This window comes from Rhea pennata, chromosome 4 (genome assembly GCF_028389875.1).
Source record: "Rhea pennata isolate bPtePen1 chromosome 4, bPtePen1.pri, whole genome shotgun sequence".
Lineage (NCBI taxonomy): Eukaryota > Metazoa > Chordata > Aves > Rheiformes > Rheidae > Rhea > Rhea pennata.
The window spans coordinates 25562665-25586633 of record NC_084666.1 but is presented as its reverse complement, the minus strand read 5'-3'; the positions used below and the strand labels follow the sequence as shown (position 1 = coordinate 25586633).

Here is a 23969-nt window from a genome sequence, read left to right as displayed (position 1 = left end):
GGATGTCTGCAGTTTTATCTGGGAGGTTAAGATTTGTAACCAGGAATAATATAAAATAAATAAGCCTTCCTTTCTCCAGTCCTCGATGATTGTTTACGAGTCTGCCAGCTTTGGAAGTGTTGCAGGCAACGTGTTAAAAATGGGGGTGGAGAGGTGGATGAGTAGTGCAGGGTATGGAGAAAGGGAAGGGCTACACGGACAAATATTCTCAGCTGGAAAATGTAACACTCTGGGCATGCAGTAGCACTGTCTCAGGAATTTATGCCGCAGCTACTAGTATCTTGTTGGGTTTGAGGTCAGATGTGTCTTTACTCCTGCTAGGAAGAATTCCCACAGGTGCTTTTAATGGCTCTTGTGTAATTCCCCTTTCTCCCAGAAGCTGTGATTTAACCACGTTTTATCCCCTATCTACACTGGATGGGCGGAAAAGGGCTATAAGCAGTTTTGTTTCATAAGGGAGGCACTTCTGGAAAGTCAACAATGTTGCGAAAATGTCGCTGGCTGAGGCTGAAGGTAGTAGTGGGAGATTTCTACCTGGGCGGCCTGCTTTTTTCCCGGAGGACTTAGTTATTCCTAACTTCAAAAACTGTATTTTGCATTTCAGGCCTTAGTGTTGTCTTCTGATAGGAAAAAGCTCCCTGTCAGAACTGGTTGCTGAGCTTGTCTTAGTTTGGATCAAAATTTTGTCTTGTTCCAAAGATATAAAATTCAAGTTGTTACTCTTTTTTTTTTCTTTTTTTATTATTTTTTTTAAACTGGGTTGACCAGTGTTTGCAGTTACACAGGGCCTGGTCCAGAGCAAATGACGTTTCATTTATAGGAAGAGGGCTAACCATAGAAATAGCCATCCCGGCACAGGTGTATCCATCTGCGTGACCGTTTATCTCGCAAAGAATCCCCTTGAAATTGTAGAGGAAAAAGAAAGATAGCATGTGTGCCCATTCTGGGGAGAAGATTGGAGCTTAATACTTTTCCCAGAAGGTTTTGTTTGTATACAACCTGTGGAGCTCAGAGATGGAAGGCAATCATTAGTTTCTTGAAGTTTTCCTGGTAGGTAAATGTTAACGTAACATGTGTTTTTTCTCCTCCTCTGTCCCCCCCCCCCCCAGTACTGATCCCCTGTTGCAGAAGGCCAAAACTCTGCTTGCTAAATGGGGTTGGAGGACTGGTCTAACAAGTGCTGTTCTATTTCCTCCCTCCATCAACCGTTCAAAAACAAAACAAACCCTAGCTTTCCATTATTAGCATAAAAAATAGTATATTTATTTTCTTGCTTTCTTCAGAGTTTTAGACTTAAAAATTATATTTCATCTGGTTTATAGGTTTGTTTTCATATTGTCAAATGACAAATACTGTTTTTAAAGAGAACATTTTTCTCACTCATAATTGATCTATTCTGTCTCAGTACTTCCAAGGATTTATAGTTCTTGAATTTCTAATAAAACAAGGACAGGAAAAAACAGATCTCTCTTTAAAATAGACTGTAGTTTGGCTTGATTAAGAGTCTGGCTTTTACTTAAACAAAAAAAAAAAAAAGCTTTTTTTGATAAACTGTACAGCAGATGAGATTTGGATCTTCAGTCTTAGATATTTACCATCTCCAGATGGGAGAACAAATATAAAATTGAATAATGCACGAAATCCTAGACCATAGTTTGAGTCACACGTCTGCTGATACTGATGGGGTATGTTTTGATGGGGAGATAACCTGGCTTCTGTGACTGCTTGTGGCAAAGATTCCAATATATTTTTGAGTACTAAAAGCCACAGCTTTTGCTTGCCATTTTACCGGAGGGCAAAAGAGTTAGGATCTGACTGTGATACAGCATACGGATTTTGCAATAATAGACTTGATGTCTCCAGAATGCAAACAAAAGTGAAAAAAGTTTTTGATTTATTTTCTGAATTAGGTTATGAGTCTGCTATTTATTGAGGTTTTTTTGCTGCTTTTCTCATGAATTGGGATTCATCCTTATCTTCTAAAGTCATATGGGTATTTTGTCACTGATATTTAATGTTTACATATGGGAAAACCACGGGTATGTAATGCAGTGCAGAGGGGGAGAGAATTTAAAGAGTATTTCACAGCGCGTATACCTTACATATTTGAGCTGTCATAGTCCTGTGACAGCTTAGGACACCTGCCCTGTTTGGGAAGATCTTTTTCCTCTACTTATATTTTAATATATGGATATACATGTCTCTACCTCTGTTCTGCTCCTACCTCTCCTGAGAGTGCGTTGTTTAATAGGGGCATATTTCAAGGGGCCAGCAAAGGATGGCTATTTTGATTACTTGGGTGGCTTGTGCTGCTCTTCCAGTTCCCTGATTTAGGTTCTGCTCTTGATGCTGGTGCAATAGATGATGGTTGTTTGCATTGGTGCCGTTAACTTTGACCTTCAGGAAACCAGTAGTTTCAATTTGTCCCTCCTTTACTTGCTCTCCAACAGTAGAAGCTCTAATACATGGTATACGTTTGTGTTTTGCAGCCTTCCTGACTTCTTCACTTTGAGCTGAGAGAGTGCCGTGGGTGCTGGTGCTAAGGACCTGGTGCTTTTTGTACGGGCTTTCCACCACCGAACAGGGAGAGTAAGTGATCTGGTACATGCTGGGGGGTTTGCTGAGGCTGGGGAACCTCCTCTGTGGTAGAGGGAACGGGGTATGAGTACATCCGTTAGCATGGATGCGCTCTTACTGGATTTCAGTGTGCTTTTTGTCAGAAGTGCAGTTCCTGGTGGTAGGTTAACTGGTTCTGCGTGGGTCACAGAGTGGGAGGGAGTCTGAGAGGACAGCCGGGCTGTGCAGCCGCTTTGCGTTACTGGCTGAGGCCGTCTCCGTGAAGGGATCCATCCGGTGGCAGGCTCACCAGCAGCCTCGGGGACTGCGGCTTTGCCTCTCTTCTCATGCAGACTGACAGGCTGGGTATGCTTCCCAGTGCATGGCAGGCCATAGGGCTTCTTGTGTTCAGAAAGTAGGTTTTTGAGAGATCTGACATTGTCTGCCCAAAAAGAAATTACGGTTAGCTGGGAGACTCTGGCTAGGGTCTCTGACAGCTTGTCTGTATCCTACGCTGGTTGCGTTAGCAGAGCCCTCCAGAGAAACTACACTGTGTTCTGACAGAGGGAGGGACTTTTCCCATCAGGATTGCGTTTCCACCTTCCTGGAATGCATTAGGCAGCCCGCAGGAGCACTCTTCTGTATTTTGCAGATGCAGTGTTTGCAAGAGTGTCATTTTCTACAGCACCAAGTGACGGAGCTGAGTTGATAAAGCTGAGATGTATGCCATCTGTGTAGACACGGAGTGTACCTCGAGTTCTTGCTATTTGTGGGGGATAAATGCTAGTGCTCAGTTAACGTATTGATTTAGAAATTGATCTTTCATTCTGAATGCTACTTTTTGAAAGAATTCTGTATTTACTAAAGGATTTCACATCCTGAAGAATTCCAAACATTGCACACTATTTATTTATTTATTAAACTAATAGATAAAGTTGCTCTCCAGTGAGGCAAAGTATTCCTTGTGGAAGTCGTCTTTGCACAGTGAGAATGATGGGACTCCAGCCAAGGCTGATCTCACATTGGTGTGTAGTTGCTTATGACAAAAGTTTTAGCTAGCACAGTGAGAAAGCTCTTAAGGGCTTTGGTAAGGTTGAGCATTTAGTCTCAGTTGTGATCCAGTCTTTGTGATTTTTCATGTATGTTAATGAAGTAGACTTAATGTTCTGTAGTACACAGAGGCCAGGCTAATGATGCGGCTTTTGTTTTCCAAGTTGTTTTCTACAAAGATGTCTATACATATCTGACTGACACTCAGTTTTTACCTAGAAACTCAGGAACATATACAGTTGCCATTCAAATCATTACTCAGTTGCATCATTCATGCACTAGCTTATTCTCCGGGCATTTTTTTTTTAATATAATTTCCCCATCCCTGGTCCTTTCCCTGTGGCTAGAAAACCTGTAAGGCCTCAGACTGTCCTGAGCTGCCTTATGTATTGATAACCTAACTTCCCTTAGGTAAGCGTCTGATCTCTTCCCTAGAAGGCTCTCTGGGAGAGAGGCTCTCCATTCGAGAAGCTTCACCTCAGTAGGACCAGCCATCTAAACTCTTCTTGCCCCTCTCTGCAGCTGTGTGCAGTTTCACCAGGCACTGGAGCATCCTGAGGTGAGCTGCTCGCTGTGTGATGCTTGGCCAACCTCAGCTGTGACTGTCGGGAGGCACTCTGTCACGGCGTTGGGGCAGCCATTTGCCTGCTTTAGGTGTTTGCTAGGTATCTTGCAGGCAGCTCTGTGACACCCTCTGCTAATCTTTAATCAACATTATGTACTTCTCACAGTAGACTGGTTTGATGTCAAGCTGAGGCAAGTAGTGCTTCACTCATTACTTAATGCAGCTGAAAGTCCTCACGCTGACTACTCAGAGCGGATATGACTTGCCAGATCCTAGCTATTCAAAGAACAAAACAGAACAGATTACTAACCTTTTGGTTTTGGAGGTAATGGAGTTGATGTGAATTCAACAGCCTGACTTTCTGTCAGTACTTTTAAGAGTCCTTTAGTGAGATGTGAAGCTTCTTCAGGGAGACTTTGAAATGAGGAGGGGGAGGCAGGAAAAAAGGCAGGGGGGAGGCAGGGTCATACCTAATTCCAGCCTTTCTGCCTTTGGATCAGAGTGCAGAGAAGTGTGGCAGGCCTGTGTCTGACCTTTCAACATGCTGCTGTCCTGGAGACTGCAGCCTTGAAGACATGATGCATGGGCAGCACGCTCATAGTGGAGCTGATGATGGCTGCAGCTTCTCTTAAGAATACGGATGCTGTAGGGTAAAAAACAGGTCTTTTCCTGACTTCACTGGGTAAACATTTATTAGGTTGGAAAAGGTTTTTCTTTTGGGGGCTGTCAGCAGTACTGAGGCTTTAAACTCATTGGTCCAGAACCTCTTTTATACTAGCATGGGAAATCTCATGGAACTAGTTTTATTTCTGTGACTCGTAAAGGTTGATCTGTGCTGTAGCTTCGATTACTTTGGAGCAACTCTTAAATCAGTTGTCGAAGAAGCTAGAGCTGCATGGGAGTTTAGGTGCTAAGTGTGAGGAGCTGTTCTCTTGCCATCACAGAGCTTGCTGGTCTGTCCCTCCTCCTTGCTTTCTCCGCTCATCCCCACCTCCAGGGAAATTCTTGGGCATGATTGATCTGGTAGCTTCTCCATCCTTGTGCCCATCACAAGCACAAAAATTCAATTACACCTCTGTCTTGCAAACCCATTTCCATGTTCAAAGTTACAGTTTGGTTACTCTATGTTGCCAGAGTATGCATGTGCTACTTTTTAATTCTGAAGAGTTCCTAAAGATAGTTTACACTGAGAAGTAGCTCTAAGGTCGCTTGAGTTAGTTTGGCATTCTTTACTACTCATCATCTTAGGTACCAGGTTGTGGGGCAGACCTGCAGGTTGGGGGTGTTAGTGTTTCGTTTCCTGTTCTGAATGAGATATGCCTCTTATGTTAAGAAGCATTAGTTTAGGGGACAGAGTACTGCACTGGGAGTCAAGTGATGAACATTCAGGTCTGGACTTTCTTTTATCTCCTAGAGAAAGGATGCTTTATAGTCCCAATTCTACTTCTCCTTTGCAGCTGGATGACTGAAAAAAATACAATTCCAAAAAAGTCTGAAATCCTAATGTGGCCACAATCTGTAGTACTAATTATCTGATTTCTAAATATATGGCAATTCCATATCTTAACTATTACTGTGCTGTGTTCAGTCCACTGAAGTTTCACTGTATCACTTGTCATGCTGAGTAGTGAGTGCCTAAAAACCTAGACTTTAAATGTAAAAGCCAGCTAGGGTTGTAAAATGCTCCCCATCCCTCCTACAGAACTCGTAAAAAGCTGTATTAACTTCTCCCAAATTCTGGTCCATTATAGGCACTAATATTTCTTAGCCTGTAACTGAACTCTAAATGTAAATGCTTTATTAGTGAGTGGGTATAACATTTCCAGGTAAGTTGCAGTGCAGTGTATCCAAGAGGCCATTAAAAGGGTATACAGATTTGCAGAGTCTTCTATTAGAAAATTTTGCACACTCATATCACTTATTGAAAAAGTTGTGCAGTTGCTTACAGCAACAAGGGGACAACACGCTTTATTGCTCTTGAAGAACATCTTGCAGCCTGTTGCACTGCACATTTAATACTGCAGTGTCTTACACTAATAGGAAGAGAGGACCTCAGCTTTGTGGTTCTTTTAGAAATAATTGATTTTTCCATTCTATAGAATGTAGGGTGCTGTGAGCCAAGTCTTTCCAATTGGGATGATTATAGTGTGTGTCAAAGAATGGGACATCAACCAAATTTGTGCTCTACGTCAGACAAAGATGAATCTAATTTTTGCTGTTGAATCCAGCAGTAGATTACTCTTTGGATGAGCTTGGAGGAGAGCCTCGAGGGGGCAGAGAGGCTGCAAGCAGAAATTCCCTGCTGGGGTGCAGCATTAATGTATGACCATTTTTTCACGGCAGAGTAGAAAAACCCAGCTCTATGATTTAAGTAATTTGAAGACCTCTTTGTTTAGAATATGTTAACAGCTAATTCTTGTGTGGTGTAACGATTTTGCTGTTGTTGTTGTTGTTTTGGTTTGGTTTTTCTGAGACACAGGTATCCAGACGAGACTTATGGCTACTTTGATACTTGGCTCTTGAACTGCTTACTCTGCTTGCCAGCTAGTACGGTTTGATATTTCCTAGTGATCACACACTGATGAATGTGACTCATTTCACCTGCTGGCACCACAGACATGTGGGTCCCTGTGATCTGCAGTCTGAATCCAGTTGTTGGTGCTTAAGCTTACACATAGGCACATTAAAATAGAAATAGATTTTCAGGAGATGACAGCAGAGGCTATGCTGATCAGGTGCAGTGTATGGCCAGAAAAGCATACTGAACAGCAACACATTTACACTTGACCGGTCCCTTTTTACCCCTCTGTTTTCCTATGCTTGTTCCTCCCCACTTTTGATTCATGCCCTAAACATCCCATGGTAAGTCTTCTACAATCCCAAGATGCTCTTCCCTAAATCCTACAGGGACTAGGAAGTTCTGCAGTGTTGTAAGGTGTTCCAGAGAGCCTCTCCTCTTGACTCATCATGATGGGTTTCACACTGGGACGACAGGTCTGACCACTGTCTCATGATGGGCCTGCAAGTAGGGTGTTACTTGGGTTCCCTCATCTGCTGTTGTGCCTCTGTGCTCCTTTGTGTTTCTTCAGGTGGCTTTTTATCTCATGACCAAACACTTACAAATGAAAGTAGAGAGGACAGCATCATCCTCTCTGCTTGCACAGCACTTCCCAGCCATCTGCTTTACCCCTGGGAGGGCTGTGCTCCCAGAACAGAAGACTGCTGCTGCCAAGTACCTTTTAAGGGGCTTGTAGATGTACATGGATTTGGTGTGCTGAGTGTGTAGTCCTGCTGCTCAGGAGGGGGTGGCTGTGGGATCAGAGTTGCTGCAGGTTCAGAGTAGTCTCAGCTGGACCTGCTCACATTTCCGTTCCCTTGCCTTGTTTTGGTGTCTCAGTGGTGCTGGTCAGTTGTGTTTTGGTTCAGCAAGCTGGGGCAGGATGCTTTGTTCCCCCAGTCTGTGGGTAAATAATTTTCTGTTGCCATCCTGGATCACCAAGGGCTAGGGCAACCATCACAATCCCACTATCCCAAATAAGCCACCCATTAGAGTAGAAACACCAACTTGGGAAGGGTGAGTGAAGGCAGATGTGCTAGTATTTCTTTACATTCCCCCCCCCCCCAACTGAAGGTGTTGCCTGAATGCCCCACGAAGCTGACACGAGGATGTTTGACACAGTTTTGAATCTTAGGGCAACTGAATACAACCATGAACAGTTCTGGCCGGGCCAGCCACAGGGTGCCTTCTATTGCCTGAGTCACTTTAGCACAGTTAAAGCAGAAGTGTCAAATGCACTATGACACTCTCTGTAGTCTCTTTCTACTCCATAGTTAATGCAGTTTAGGTCTCAGTTTATGGAAGGCTATTTCTTTTCAAAAGGCCGTGAATATATGCCTAAGTACATTTAACGTATAGTGTGCATGCTTACTGTATAATTATGTAATTCTTAATGTATAAGTGTACATTTTATTCAAATAAACTAATTCTACCCACAAGAGCCAAACACAGAACAGTTGATTTTGAAAGGGAGTATTGAATATTGCTCAAGCAAGGTCACTTAGAGCAGGTTGCCCAGGGTCCTATTCAGATGGCTTTTGAATATATCTGAAAATGGAGACTCCACAAGCTCTCTGGGCAACCTCTTCTGGTGTTCAACCATCCACCCAGTGAAAAAGTGTTTTCTTATGTTAAGATGGAAATTCCCATTTCAATTTGTGTCCATTGCCTCTCATCCTGTCACTGGCCACCACTGAGAAGAGTCTGCCTCGATCTCCTTTACAGCCTCCTGACAGATATTTATACACACTGATAAGAGTTTGCCCATTTCCCCCCCACACACCACTTTCTGACCCTTCTCCTCTCCAGGCTGAACAGTCACTATTAATCATCCTTATGGTGCTTCGCTGCACTTGCTGCAGTAGTTCTGTCCCTCTCTTGTATGGGGGAGCCCAGAACTAGGCCCAGCGCTCCAGATGCAGCCTCACCAGGCCTGAAAAGAGGGAGAGGATCACTTTCCTTCAACTGCTGGTAATGCTCTTCCTAATGCAGCCCAGGATACCATTGGCCTTCTTGGCCTCAAGGGCACAGTGCTGGCTTACGTCCACCAGGACCCTCAGGTCTCTGCAGAGCTGCTTTCCAGCAGGTCAGCCCTCTGCCTGTACTGATGCATGGAGTTATTCCTTCCCAGGTGCTGGACTCTGCACTTCCCTTTACTGAACTTTGTGAGGTTCTTCTCTAGCGATTTCTCCAACCTGTCAATGTCCTTCTGAATAGCAGTGCAACTGTCTACACCTCAACCTTAATTTGAGATACATTGTATGAAAGGTGCCCTGGAGAGCCTCCTCCGCCGGCTCATCGTGAGGGGTTCCAGCCTCAGACAACAGGGTTGATGTGTCCCCTGGGAGGGGCATGGGCAAGGTATCTCTTTCTCAAACTAGGTTATTGGGGTTTCTTCACCCACTGTTGTGCCTCCATGCCCGTTCATCTGTGTGGACGTGAGCCTTTTATTAGTTAACGTAACATGCGACCTACCTGCTTCCCGTGATGAGTGAACTTTACTCTTAAGCACTTCATCTTATGTTAAGCATAATGTAAGCACCAAATCTTGTTTTTATTGCATTTGATTTGCAATGAATATGGTTACTTGTGACTAGTTGAAAGCAAAGCATATATTTTAACAAGTCTACAGAATATGTGTTGAAGGTGAAAGTCTACGTCAAGAGCAAAATCAGTGTGGACACAGCAATAGCTCAGGTTGTCCTGTAGGCCTCATCAACATCATCTTCCTTGCTGCAGTGGGATCTCTGTTGCTAATGACAAGAGAGTTCAGTTTCCACAACTATTCCAGTATTTCTGCTGAGACAGTAATTTTTGTAATGCGTGTGCCTCTCTGGGAATTGAACCAGAATCATTAATTTGTTTTTGCAGGCTAGTAGAAAATAAATGGCTATTCTTGTTTCTGACTATACTTTTATCAGTGACCCCTCTTTAGTTAAATAGTTTCTTAAAAGTCATTTAAACTTTTGGATTTTGTATACAGAGCTGGTTGAATCTGGGCTTCAAGTCTTAAGTGTGGCCCAAAATACATATTCTGTGATATTTCATGGGGAGCCTATAGAAGACAAGTTTAATGTGTCCCATTCTGATGGGTCGTATCTCAGTCTGTTTTGGTACTCTCAGCAGAGGAACTGAAATCTTACGAGATTACCTGTAGCAGTTGTTGCTTGGTTTCAGTGCCTCCATGGTAGCTCCAGAGCTGTGTGCTGCAAGCCCTTGTCTGTGGTTCAGCAAGGATTACCAGAAAGTTTCTGCTGGTGTTTTATCTTTACTTAGGAATGGAAAGAATAGCTACTTGTTTGCGGAAAATGTTACTCACAGTGAGGATAATGCTCTGGTGTCTGGGTCAGTTAATAGTAGCAGCCATACACAATAGATTGTGCAGGAGTTAAATCCTAGAGGAACTTCGCAAGCTGCAGTGGTTGAATGGGACAGCCGTTGCTCGTGCCTGCAGACTGTTTGGTCGTCATTCATCAGCAGAAGATGTAGTAGGGGGTAGTGTATGACCTGGGTCAGCCATTTTTACTACCTTGGCATATCCCACTTTCAAAGAAAAATATATTTCTTGCTATATAGATAGTAATTGTCCTTGCAAATGAAGGACACAGCCCTCACTTTATGGGAGGGAACTTGGGGGTGGAGAGACCTGAAAAGAAAAAATTAAATCTTAAATGGCTGGTTGTTTTCAGCTGGAGGTTTATTTTCACCAGACTCTTCCTCTTTGTCAAAGAATGCAGAATTTACCTGAGGTAAAAATGAACAGCATTTTTTAAAGTTTATTAAACAGAATTGTTTTCTTCAATGAAGTATTGCAATGTTTAACATCATTATTCATGATGCAGTTAGGATTAGGAAGCAGCAGACACAACTGATTCAAATCAATCAGATGTTTAATTGCATGAAACTGTTGGGTTTTTTTTTCCCCCTAATAATATGTTCTTGCATTAAACTCAAGAAAGGTAGAACTTTTGTGTGGTTACCGCAGACAGTATGCCGTATCTGTGACTCAGTTAATGCATTTTGCTTTTTGGTTGTTGGAAATCTTTTTCACTGTGCAGTGGCAGTGAAACATGTCATGTGGCACATCAAATTACCACACAATTTATGCTGTATTGCAGAGGTTGTCAGTATGATATGAAATATGAATGGAAAGAGAAGGCGGTACCCAGGAATGTGCTTCTGTTATTCTTCAAGCATTGTTTTCTTTTCCAAAATGTGAATTAGGTGCTTAAATCCTACATGATTAGACTCTATTCTTTCCTTTATATTCAATTCTACAGCCAAAAGAAAGTACTACATAAGATGCTAGAGTAGCATTTACTAAGGACTTTATTTTTTTAAAAAGAATTTTAAAAGAAATTGAAATACTGAACCATCCCTTGTAAATGGTCCATTTGCTTTCAATCATTCCTGGTTTCAGATTCTTCAGAGAAGTAAAAAGTTCAGGAAGTCTTGCAGAAGGCAGATTGAGTAATCCGTTCACAAGGTTTCTTCCAAATTCTATTAGGTGAAAATTATTTTATAATTTGAAACTTAATACTCAAAATCTTTGTTATTTTTTAAGCTTCGTATTTGTACTCTGGTTATTGTTATTCATTAATCATGTAGCTATACAACCCTCCTGGATTCTTGTCCTAAGATTATTGTTTAGAGTCTTGTCTCAGTGAATTTCCTAGTCAAATTGTGGATAATGTTTTAAAAAAATCATGTTAGAGGACTAAAAGACTGGAAATAACTCTCATTCAGTTGCTTAACCCCATAGGAATCATAGAATGGTAAGGTGGGGAGGGACCTCTGGAGATCATCTAGTCCAGCCCTCAGCATAGGCTGGTATGGGGATTGAACCCACGACCTTGGCCTTAGCAGCAACACACTCTAACCAACTGAGCTAAACCTGGGTGCCATTATATCATGCAATTCATAACTTCAAGATAAAACTCAATTAGTTTGTTGTTAGATGATTCTTTACTCCTTTTGGAAGGCTGTTTTTGGACCACAAACCGCGTATAGGTATATTCTTCTAATTTCTAGCCCAAATTTGGTAATGACTACTTTACATGCACTTGTTTCTTGTGCCAACCTTATTCTTTGAAGTTTTTGTTGCTTCTCTCGGCCTTCATTTTGTTGCAAGCCAAACTCACTGTGTCCTTGTACAAGACAGATATCTGCTGCCTTGATTATCTTCCAATTTCCTGTGTTTTCCATTAATCACGCCGGTGCGTAAATGACCAGATGCTACTAGGCTATTTCAGATGAGGTCTGGACATTACCTTGTACAATGGTGTCGGTGTTTTCCCAGCTCTGCAGGAAACCAGACTATAAACTTGCCTCCCCCTGTCCCCCCGCCGAATTTCTCAGACTGACAGCTCGAGCCCACTAGTACCCTGCTGGTGCAGCCAGGTCTCTTTCTCCAGTGATTTCCAAACGCTTCCATCACAGCCCAAGCCTGATGGCAGGATTTCTTAGTGATTCGCTGAGTGAATGGCCTTTGCTTGGTGTTATTTCACCTCATTACATTTTTATTATGCTCCTTCTGGGGATGTTCAGTTTTCCTTGCAGCAATTCCATCTTTCTCGTTGCAGAAGAGCCGTGAAAATTTGTGTCATTGGCAGACTTCACTAACACATTTTATGACAAGATCAATTAATTATTAAATTATCTTAAAGATGCACTTTATATATATATGTATTTAATATGCCCATAAATATACATATTAACTACTTATTAAATTATCATTAATGGTAATTTTCATTACCAAATCCTTTTATCATTCAACACTTTCCACTCTTTCAATTAATTTTTATTTTCCCTTCTCCTTTTATCATGGGAAATGATGACTGGAACTTCCCAGTTTGTTTCATTGAACCATTTATTTGGTCCTTTCTTTGTGTTCCCTCTTGTTCAGCTCCTCTGAAGTAAATATTTTGTGCTTCCCTCCATGTATAGAAGTTCTTTACAATGTCCTTGATTAGCTATCAATTCTCTAAGTCTTCATGGTTTTACTCTCTCTTAAAAATACCCTGGATGAATATTTTTGGGCTTGTCTGAGCTGTTAAAGTTTGTATACTACTGCTGACATCAAAATCAACTAGGAGACTGTGTTAATGTCCTACGGCCTTCCATTGCCACAGATAAAATTGCATTTTGTTAAAATAAGTTTGCTTCAGCATCATTCATCTGCTATGAATTATAAATTGTAATTTAGCCAGTTGGCTAGTAGTCAGAAAGCAGTTGCAGACCTGCTGGCTGAATGTGATATTTGAGAGGGTTAAATTCTGTGAGAGGAAATCTCTCCCTTAGGGTGCCCACACAGGCCCTCCACTGTGATCAAGTCTCCAGGTCCTGCACATTAGGAATGTAATGTGCTAATTTAAATAAAAATAAGAACTGCAACTTTGATGACAGCAGGAATGAATAATAAGATTTTTACAGAATTCTTATGGCTTAAACTGGGGATTTAAGTTTCAAGGTAGGGAGATAGCGGAGGCTGCTTGGGCCTGTGACAGCAACACGTGCAGGATGGAGCTGTTGCTCTCATAAGGGTGGAACGACGAGCTGTTTCCGAAGGAGCCTTTTTTAAAAAAAATAGGTGTCCGTTTGGCGTTTTTTAAGCTGCTCTTCTTCTGCAACTCTGGAAATTAGTAAGCTTTATCTTACGCTCAGCTTGTGTTTTCATGGCTTTCTAGTAACCAGGGAGATTTGGTCTGAACGTCTGGTCTTTTGGCAGTAGGTAGTTTCTGCTGTGCTCGCAGCTCCTGATAAAACGCTAAAATACAGGGAGTACAATTTCTATCTAAATGGGTAAAAGTGATAAACTGGGAATTTCTTTTTTGAGTAATAAAATCATTCTCTTTATTCCAGTATTTAAAGAAGGATACCAACAAAATGAAGAATGTGGCTGTCCTGTTCTTGTTTTCCCCTCTAACAGCTGATGAATGTTTTTTGGACTAGCAAATCTGTCAGTCTGGAGCAAGAAACTGTAGCTTGTCCCATTAGTTAACTGAGAGCTGCCAAACTCAAAACTAATGACATTTTCTGAGGTTTCCAGTTCTGTTTTGTCTCAGCTCCCAAGTTTTGCATCCATTCTTAAGGCAGCAGCAACATTTTACTCATTCCTATAAGAAACAGTAAGAAAAAAAGACTGAAAAGTATTGGTGGAACTCTGCAGTAAAAAACCTGGTTGCTTGAAAAGTTTTCCACAGGAAATGAAAGCACAGCAGCATCCGTGACTTCAGAAGAGATGGTTATATCCTCATTCAGAATTACTGCTGTTTCTGACAATCAGCTCTGAATAATATGTATGGCACTTACCTGAGTATAAATGAGATTCAAAACCTAAATATTACCCTCTCGTTTTAGTTTTTCCTGGGAGAGCTGCATTTTCTGATGATAATTGCTCTCATTGTATAATAACTTCATAGCACATTACAGCACAAAAACTCTAGGAATTGTATTTATAGAGCAATATATGATACTGGTTTTCTCCAGTATCATGCATTAAAAAGTTTCATAGGATAATTCAGTACATTTACATTTGCTCTAAAAATAAGTATGCGAATTTGTGTTTATATTAAAGATGAAAACTCATATGTATTAGGAGAAGTATCCTGTGGTTGAAGCAAAGGAATAGAAGTTAGGATTTTTTTTTAATGTTCTTGTCTTTGCCGCAAGCATACTTTATAATCTTGCATGTGCCACTTAACCTCTTCCTCTTCTGTTTTCCAACTCATAAGACAAACTTAATAAAGTTGACCTTGCATGGCTGTCATGAGGCTTGATTCATTTGTGGTCTTAATTTTATTGGTGTGGTATTTCAGGTCTATGCTAATGTAACGGCATGAACTCAGAGCTGCACTGGCATAAAATGAAGTAGTACAGTAGCAGATTCCTAAGCTTCTCTTCAGCTGAAAGTGGAAGTTGTCTTATTGAGACTGTCTCAGTCCTAAGCAACTAGTATTAGCAAGTAGTATTTTTAAAGTGTCTTGATCCCCCAAATACAACAAGTTTTAGAAGTAGTACTTTTATTTTGCATGTTTCTTAGTTCATCTTCATTTGAGATCCAAAGGGCATTATTTTTTCTACAATAGAAATAGTAGCATTCTGCCAAGACTTCTAGAAAAGAAGTGGATAAACTGGAGTGCTGTGAAGTTAAAAAGAACAGTAATTTCCTTGAGAACTGAGCAATTCAGGTAACAGCCTTGGTCAGAGATTTGAGGGATTGTATAAATAGGTTCCTCTTTAATCATTCACGCTGTTCCTGCCTTAAGATTTCCTTCAGGGACTGAGAGTTAACTACCCTTTTCCCACTGACTGGCCTTCAGTGGGGAATTTGTGTGTCTTAAGTCTCGCATAAGTACTCTGCATCCTGTATTTGAAAAAGATACAGACCTTCAAAGACCTGGAGGGATTGTCTTGGCCAGTGTTGCCCTGTCTGTACTTTCTGCTCTCAGTCTTGGAATCTGAGACAGGCACCAAAGCTCCATGTAAAATGCACAAAGGACTAGGATATCTAGAATTAAATACTTACTAAAAGGAGTCTTAGGAGGTGGCCACTTGAACAGGGAGCTACCCATATTGTCCTAGCATTTTGGTGACTTTGCTGATTTGCCGCGTTCCAGTTTCAAAGTGCCTGTGGCTGGCATGCTAGAAGGTGAATTCTCCAGCCTTTCCCCCGAATTTCCCATTTCCTCATTGAACATACTGCTTGGACATACAGTTATCAACGCAGCATTGCTGTGTTCTCTTTGCCCAAGTTAGGACTGAAATGCAAAACAACCTGGTGCAACTGGCTCATGGCTGAGAGTTGGATGTCTTCTCTGATATTCTGTGAAACCTCTCCTGGGATGAGGTGGCTAACTTGGCGTAGTGGTACATATAGTCCTTTTTCCAGTGAAAAAATCTTTGTTGTGCTTTTAACAAGAGGGCTTAAGTGCTAGAGAACTGCTAGTCATGTATATTATCAAGATATTATTACAAAGCTTTAATAGAAGCAATCAAGGAGAGAAATGGAGTCAAACCTAATGATGTTTCCTTTACTGTAATCTGCTTCAGCTGGTTGTAGTATCCTCTGCTGATAAGTGGTTCCTCATAAGCAATTCGTAGTGCCACTCTTACAGACTTTAATGGTGGGCACATGAGCCCACACGGAGCTAGGCAAAATAAATGTGATGGCCAGGTGTGTCTGTCTGCACCTGATTTCCTGCAGGACTGCAAAGTGCTGATCTGCTGGCAGCCTGATTACATGTTGCACTGCAGCAGAGCTCCAAAATAGTGGCTGCAGAGCTTGCCACTCTGTATATATACCCAGAGACTTAAAGCAAACCAGGAGTAATCTGTAAGCTACAGCATGTCTTGTCATTCTTTGCTTTGTGCTTTTTTTTTTTATGCGTATTACTTCTAGCTTAACAAATCCCTGAAAGAATGAGTAAAATTGAGCTCATGCTGATGTCAGTTCAGATAGCTGCATGGGAGTAAATGGAGCTATCTTGATTTATAACATGCTGTCAGTAGTATTGACAGTGTTTTGCTTTACATTTAAAATATGTATGGATTATTTAGTTAAGTATAAAATGTCCTGATGTTTTCTTTTGCTATTTGATGAAAGAAAATCTGCATTGAGATAACTTAGTGTAGAAAAAATAGGAAAACAGCTGCTGTGTTTTACTGAGAAAATATATCTCATCTGTGCAGGGGATTAGGGTCATGTTGATGATTAACTGCTTGAGTTAAGCTTCATCTATATGATCTGGCTGCAGAAAAACTGAAATACTAAGGTTCAGAAAAACACAGTTTTGAAGAGTTGAAGGCTCTATAACAAAGCCTGGCCGTATGAATTAGGGACACAGCAGGAACTTTGTCTAAGTGCTGATACTATCCCAGAGCACAGAGTGGGAAATAATGACATCCATCTGTATGTAGCCTATAGGAACCTCAACTAAGTGGGCAGGCTGCACAGTACCTGGAAAAGAATGCCAAGAAATAAGGAATATATGTCCTCATGAGGAACTTCTCCAAATTGAAGAAGAGAGAAAGTATTCAAGCAGGAGCTTACAGGGGAGGTCTTCTAGGCGTAAAGTCAGCCGGTAGCATAGAGAATTTCAAGCCAGAAGGATTGCAAGAAGCAGGAATTGGAGTAGCGTGAACTCACTGGAAGGAGAAATGGTGGAGGGCCAGGCCTTCGGGCTAGACCAGGGCTTTTTTGGAGCACCTCTGGTGTCTGGATTACACTGCAGCCCAGACAGCTGCAAGCGTGTTAAACCGCAGCCACTGTGGCGGGGCTGGACGGGGCAGGACGTCCCCGGTGCTGCTCGGATGTGACTGTCACGACGGCTCCGTGGAGGCTTTTACGCGGTGCCCGTGGATGAGGGCAGCAAGTCCTTCGGGAAGCGGGGTGGCTTCGTGCTTCTGCCTCGCGGCGAGGGGAGGCGAGACAGAGTTGTCCAGGCAGGTGGGTTTCTTGGGCAACAGAGGAGGCTTTAAGAAAATCTGAGTTTACAATCGCTGTTTTTAAAAAGGTGGTGGCTGAAGAATGGTGGGTATGACTCATCGACGGCCTTTCCCGGAGCAGCACACCGCCGCGTTAGCGGCGCGTATTCGGCCAGCAGCCAGCGTTGCGCCCTCCCCGGCAGAGAGGCCGGAGCGGCGGCCTGGCGCTGTGGCCGGCGCAGGCGGCGAGCGCCTCGGGGTGCGCGCCCGCCCGCCCGGGCGGCCCTCCGCCAGGCCGTCCCGCGGGCGGCTCGCCGGGCGGCCGCTTTCGGGCGCGCGCGCGGATCGGAAAGCGGTTCACTCACTTACAGGGTCACTTACGTTTCTCTGAGAGTTGCATGATCTTGTTGAAGGAATTTAAGAGACCCTTTGAGATTCACGTGGGGAAACTAATGTGTTTAAAAGGCAAGTTGCTGCGGTTATGCTTAGAAATCAAAGATAATTCTTGGGGGGAAAAAAAAACGCAAGCCCAAGCAGCCTCTCCTTTTGTCTTAATTTGAGTATCTTCCTGCTGGTACATACCTCCAGTATCACTGCTATTTCTTCAGTGGGAGCTGCAGTTTAATTTCACTTACCGTGTGGCACATGTTTCCTTATTGTCTTTTTATAGGCGGCTTCCTAAAATTACAGTGTTACGCGCATACCCAGCTTGTAAATCTCTGCAGTTTTCGTTTCGGTACAGGAGCTAACGACACCTCTGCTGTAGTAAGAACGTATCTTTAGGTTGTCCTTGCTGCTTAGATCTCTGGGATTTTTAAATCTGATACTTAAAATGGTTATAGCTTTGGGTCCCTACTCGGCCTCTCCTAAGAGTGGTTTAATTCCCGTTGTGCGCACACTACTTCACGAAAACCATATTTAGCTTTAACTCAACTTTTTGAAAGTATATGGGGAGAGGGGTTGGGTTTTTTTTCTCGGGCTTTTAAAATTTGTTGTCACAGCAGAGTGCAAGACTCCTCCTCTAACGCTGTGCTGCTCGAGAGGGAAGGGAGAGAGTGCCTCAAGTGTACTGCTGCTGTAGGATGCTGTTGGTATAATTTAGTGTTACCGATTTAAAGAAAGAGATGTACACTTGCAAGAAAAATGCATTTGTGAAAGTTAAGAAATTCTGCAGCTCACTATTTATTAATCAGATATTCTGTAAATTTCTGTCTCAAAGTTTGGAAAGCAATTGCCACTACTATAATCTGATTAGAATTAACTTTTTTTTCACTAGTTCTTCTTCTTCTTTTTTTTTTTTTTTTTTTTTTTTTTTTTCCTAATCCCTGCTCAGCTAGGGACTATTCTCTTACTTACACCAGGGGTGTAAGTATTTGAGAAGAGTTGAAATGACAGTGAATGTGGGGTGAGTGGGGGCTTAGTTTTTTTCACTACTGTGGAGTAGGAATGGAGAAAGAGCCACTTGCATTTTTTTTTTCTTGTACAACATTTAAATGTGTGTTTAATTAGTGGGCCACTACAGAAGTTTAAAGAGCTTTATTTGGCCCTTGGCAAGGCAGTAGTTCCATATTGCACTGCCAAAAAATGCAATTTTTTTGATTTAATGTTTATTTTATTGTTTAATGCAGACTTTTCCTCTTAAAAGCCTGAATTGTTAGCGTTAAAAGGTATGGTTTCATTGATTCACTCATCTCTCTCCATCAAGGGGAGTTAAACAGGATATTTTCTCAGCATTGATTTGGCAAATAATGGCGTTCCTTACCTGTCTTTCCACTGTCGAATAAGCAGCCTTCTGGGTGGCTACATTTCAGAAATAATCTACCGAGGCCTGAACGTTTTATGTGATTGCATTTTAAGTTATTTTAAGTGCTCCTATTCTCTCTCCTTGCCTCACTAGCTACCAAGACCAGCACAGTGAGCCAGGTTGGGAACGTGATACAGCTGAAAAGGCATTTCTGTAGCATTAGTTTTCAGCTGTGTTTGCTCCCAAACCAGCTCCCCAGATATTCTGATGAATGCAAATGTCAGCTGTAGGAAGAAGAGGGGAACACACTGTGAGCAAGGAAGGAAGGAAGGAAGGGGTAGAAACACTGTGGTGTGGATTTGGGGTGACTGAAAGGACATGCAACAGGAGCTGGAAGCAGCGTGATGCAGCTCTGTTGCTCTCATTCTCCTGCCTGTGTTTTTCTGGCCAGTCCAAAAAAGAAGGCTTATCTAACTCAGGAATGATCTGGTGTCCTGCTCAACTGGGGACTGGATTGTCTGTAGAGTTGTGGAAGTCTGCTCTCCGTTTCAATGCAGCGCTATTCCATCTGTGTCCTCTTGATGTTCTCATTATTTCCTGCATACAGTAAGCCTGTGCTTGTAACTGCAGCCTGAAACAGTAAAAATTCTTAATAAGTTAGGAAAAGCACTCCCTGAAGTCTGTCACCTTTTTTTTCCTTCCAGTAAGGGAGAGAATAAAAGGAAATGTACCTCTATGAATTGTGCAGTTGATACGCAATGGACGTTGAAAGGTATCTGGGAAGATGAAGACTATTCAGATAGACTGAGAAAAGAGTAAAACTGAAGATCAACTGAAAGCTGATTTTTAGTACAAAATCTTGTAGTAATGAATGGGACTTCTCAGTTTTGGACTGGAAGATTTTATATTTGGTATTCGACAGGCTGAGCAGCGTTTCAGTTAAAAAAATGAGTTGTGATTTGTGATTCCCACAATGTGGTAAATTGTAACCTGTGCTGTGCATTCATGTTCAGCCAGATTTCTCTGATGCATTTAGAAACAAATATACTAGTAGTAGCCTGTGTTCTGGTATAGGCACTTCAGCCAGAGATGAATGCAGAACTTTCAGAGCAAGTGACAGATGAGTAGCACAGATAAGTTTTGCTTCTGTAAAGCGTTCATAAGCTTTTTCTGTAGTTACGGCTTCACAGAAGTTCAGACAGTATTGTATTTAAAGCTAATAGCCAACTTTTTCTTGCCTTGTTTGTCGTTCTGTTGATATTGAAGACCGAAACAAGCTACTGTATGACCTGAGACTTCTTTGTGCCTTAAAATTTATGTGAGCTTGTTAATGGGGACGAAACACTAATGATAAATTTGTGCTGCATCTATAGCACAACAGTTCATCTCCACTGACAACATGACTATGAATAATTCATAAACATAGTTATTCTGAATTTTGTGGGAGTCATTAGCATTTTAATGAAAAAAAATACAGCAATTGTACTAAATCTTCACTTTTCTTTTTTGTTCTTCCCCCCCAGTTAAGCGTTTTGATCTTGTACTTTGAAAGCAGCTGACAACGTGCGGTAATGTGCTGACTGGCACTATGGGCAGGCGGTACCCAGGGGCTCACTATCGGCCAAGCAGCTCATGTATGTATGCAACTGGTATCATTTATTTGTCACTTTATTACTTTTGAGGGCTGCTAAATTTATACATTGTAAAATAGTCTTTGTAAAGGATGCTGAAGTACTCTAATCAATGTCATCTCTGTTTTGTATGTACCCAAATGGTAAGGATATTGATTTATGTTTGAATTGCAAAGTTGGTTTCTAGAACTTCAAAAAAAATGGGTTACACCGGGACTTGGCCAAGTCTACTTCAGTGTGCTGTGTTTTGTGTTCAAGGTCCTCAGCTTCATTTATTGTAGTGTTTAGAAGCTTAGCTACTGTTCCTTCTCACTCCCATCCCAAGTTTTTAGAAATAGATACCTTCAAATTAACAAACTACCTGAGCCTCTCCTTAAATGTTTCTGTGTGCTATTGCTTTAATTGCTTACATTTGCAACTAACAGCTGCAGATTATTTATACTCGAGTGCAACATTATTGTATCTTTTCTGAATTGTATTATGTTGTATGATGTTATCTTATCTCTTACTATCTTATGTAAAAGTTCAAAAGCAGCTCCTAAAGTAATTTTATCACCTGCACCTTCAATTAGAAAGTGCCTGCCTGAAGTGCTAGTGTAAATGCAGCCACTGAACCGCAGTGGTTCCCTGCTGTGAGCAATGTGAAATGATGTGAAATGATTTTTCCTGGAGAAGTCTGTGTGATAGATCCCCAAGGCCAGAAGGCTGCTGCCAGTTCTTGTGCGCTGAAGTAAAACTGAGTTAGGTTAACTTTTTGTATGCTCTTCGTTCTGCTGTCACAGAGGAGTATGATCCCATGCATGTTTTTCTTGGCATCAAAAGCAATTTAAAAAGCTCTCATTTTTGTTTCTGTTGCTTCAGGGTTTTGTTTTAAAACCTGGTTCACTTCAGGCATCCAGCTTGCATCGTGGCTCCACAGACACTTGCACTGGCTGATGGTGTAGTAGACTGCAGTAAAAACTTACAGCTGTGGCAGGGCAGGGACTTCCAAAGGTGGGTCTGCCGTTGAAGGTGCAGAACTGTGTGCTGAGACCCTGCCTGCAAAACAGGACTTTGGGTTTTTTTGGACCCTAAGGCTAAATCCTAGCAACTAGTGAAGGATGTTTACTCTGTGCTACAGGCTAATCATAGGTGTCACAAAGGTGCACGTTAAAAAAAAAATGTATTAGAGATGATTTAGATACTAGTCTACAAAGAATTTATCTTGGGTAATAATACTGGGAGATGGACTATGGTAAAACTAGATAAATAAATGGATGTTACAGTTTTGACTGAGGTCTCTGGTTGGCAAGCGCCAGAGTGCAGAATCACACTGATCTATTTGACTCGCTGGATATTAAATCTAGACACTAGCCTTTAAACCTGGTCTCTCAGGCATACTTCAAGACATATTATCCATGTCTCACGCTTAGGCTTGCAGCTTGGAGCTTTAAAGAGGGTAAAATAATGATATGCAGAGGTAGGTAATCAAGTCTTCCCCATTCCTACTTAAAGAAAACAAGTAATGGGCATTGAATTATTGCTTGGAAAGCCTAGGATATTTTTCCTGTTGTCTAATTTAACAGTTGAAGATGGCAAAGATCTGGAATGGTTTGCCCAAGGAAGTTTGGGGGCTCTTGTCACCTGCAAGTTCAGAAATATGTGTCAAAATCAATGACACTAAAGCTCCCTCTGTTTTGGGGACAGCGATATCAAAGTACATACTTAGTTATGGCTTTATGGTTTTTGTGTATCCAAAATTTTCCTTTCCTTAACCTGTTTTGGTCTCTAAGCCAGGAGACTTGCCCTATTTTTTGGTTTTGTTGCAGTATTATTTTTATGACTTCCTGGCGCCTAACACAAGTGCTTTGAACGTATCAACAATAGTGGCATTGAAATTGCCCAGTTCTTGGGAAATACAGATAATGATGAAATCACTGATCGCAAATTAGCTTTCTCAAAGTTCTTTGTTTTGAGCAGTAACAGTACTTGTAGACTAGATCATTGAAAAGTAGTATCTTGAAACTAGATCATTGAAAATAGTGAATTGTGTCATTTTACTTTTGTTTTCTTTGCATAAATAATGAGTAATTGGACCTCTCTAAGTTACTGTATTTTAGATTCACAGTTATTGCAGCAAAAGGAAGAGCTTTAGTCTAAATTTTCAATCTAATATTGTACCATCAAGGAGTTGGTGCATTAAGGACTTAAGCCTTTTATTCTGGCTTTTATCTTCCTTGTATGTACTTAACTAGCTTTCTGTAAATAAATAAAATCTATGAGCAAAAATATTAAATCTGCATAGAGCACAGCAGTTGTACTGCTCTCTGTGTGGTGAGATAATCCATTTATGAGATAAAATGCTTTGTTAAATGATTTCATGGATTTAAGAAGTGTAGTATTGCATAGTCTTAAGAGAGTAGCAAAAGGTTTTATATGCAAGTAAACCTGTAATCAACTTAAATCAAAAGCAGCTTATTTGAAGCCCAGTACTAGGAAATGAGTTTGAAATATAGAGGCTGAAGGTACAAGAAGAAACAAGTGAAATTAATACCTTGAATTCAACAGTTTTGATTTTGTCTGGGCAAGGTGGTTTTAACACATCCATTTGATTTGTGCTTATTTAGACTTTTTAAGAGCAGCAATCTTTCTTGATTACTGCCCGTGAAGAAGGCAGTCTTGGGTGTATCCCTGGCTCTGCTTAGTGCAGACGGAACAGCCAGCCTCCCTTGGCTGGTGTTCTGTGTTGGGTTTTATTTTTTCTTTTCTGAGCATTCCTTGTGAAAAACACAGACTTAAGGATGTAATGCCTCCAACTACTGAGAATCTGGGTTTTGGAAACAAGATTATTTTCTTGAATTGCTCGTGACCTTCGTTCATGTTTGTATCTCTTCTAATATATTTGCTCGTGAGAACCACTTTTATGCGTTGACTGCGCAGCCATCCTGAAAACACAGCGTGGCTGTTGAGGTAGCCGCAGGTTTTCTCTCATACTGAACTTAAAAATTTTGGTTCTGCGCGTAAAGTAAAAGCCTTTTGAATGCCTGGAAGAAACCTTTGAATGGGTTTTCCTGGTGTATGCTGTCCCCAGTGTAATGATTCATTCGGTTACCTGTAGTGTTTTGCCTGATAACTGAAATCTGAGCAAAGCCTTTCCAGGAAAGTGGAATTGGGTCCAGTTCCCTTCTGTTCTCCTACTCACTCTTAAAAGACTCAACTGGAGTTTAAATAATAATTAAATGGACAGCAGTGGTGTTTTCTAACAGTCTTAAAAACCAAAAAAAAACCCTTTCCCCCCCCCCCCTTTTAAGACATTAGAAGTGAAGAAATGCAGGAACTCATAGATGATATTTTTCTGTACTGGTTGGCTGTTGGAATATGCCCTGCGCAGCGTAGTCCTGTGCTGGCACATCAGCATCGCAGGGACAAGGGGCCTGCTTCTACCTGCAGCTCCTCCTTCAG

At 41.5% G+C, this 23969-nt stretch overlaps 1 protein-coding gene across 16 annotated transcripts in view; it reads left to right on the top strand.

Moving 5' to 3' along the window:
- The window catches only part of APBB2 (amyloid beta precursor protein binding family B member 2), a 185121-nt gene that overhangs the window by 51270 nt on the left and 109882 nt on the right, over positions 1-23969 (top strand). For 6 of the 16 annotated variants that reach the window (XM_062575478.1, XM_062575484.1, XM_062575489.1 and 3 more), the window contains exons 2-3: positions 2490-2589; positions 20421-20531. In XM_062575478.1, the coding sequence (XP_062431462.1) occupies positions 20486-20531 (46 nt within the window). In that variant the 5' untranslated portion in view covers positions 2490-2589; positions 20421-20485. Of the gene's footprint in view, positions 1-2489; positions 2590-4133; positions 4166-20420; positions 20532-23969 lie in introns of those variants that run through there. The other 10 variants (XM_062575490.1, XM_062575492.1, XM_062575488.1 and 7 more) reach the window with 4 other exon arrangements.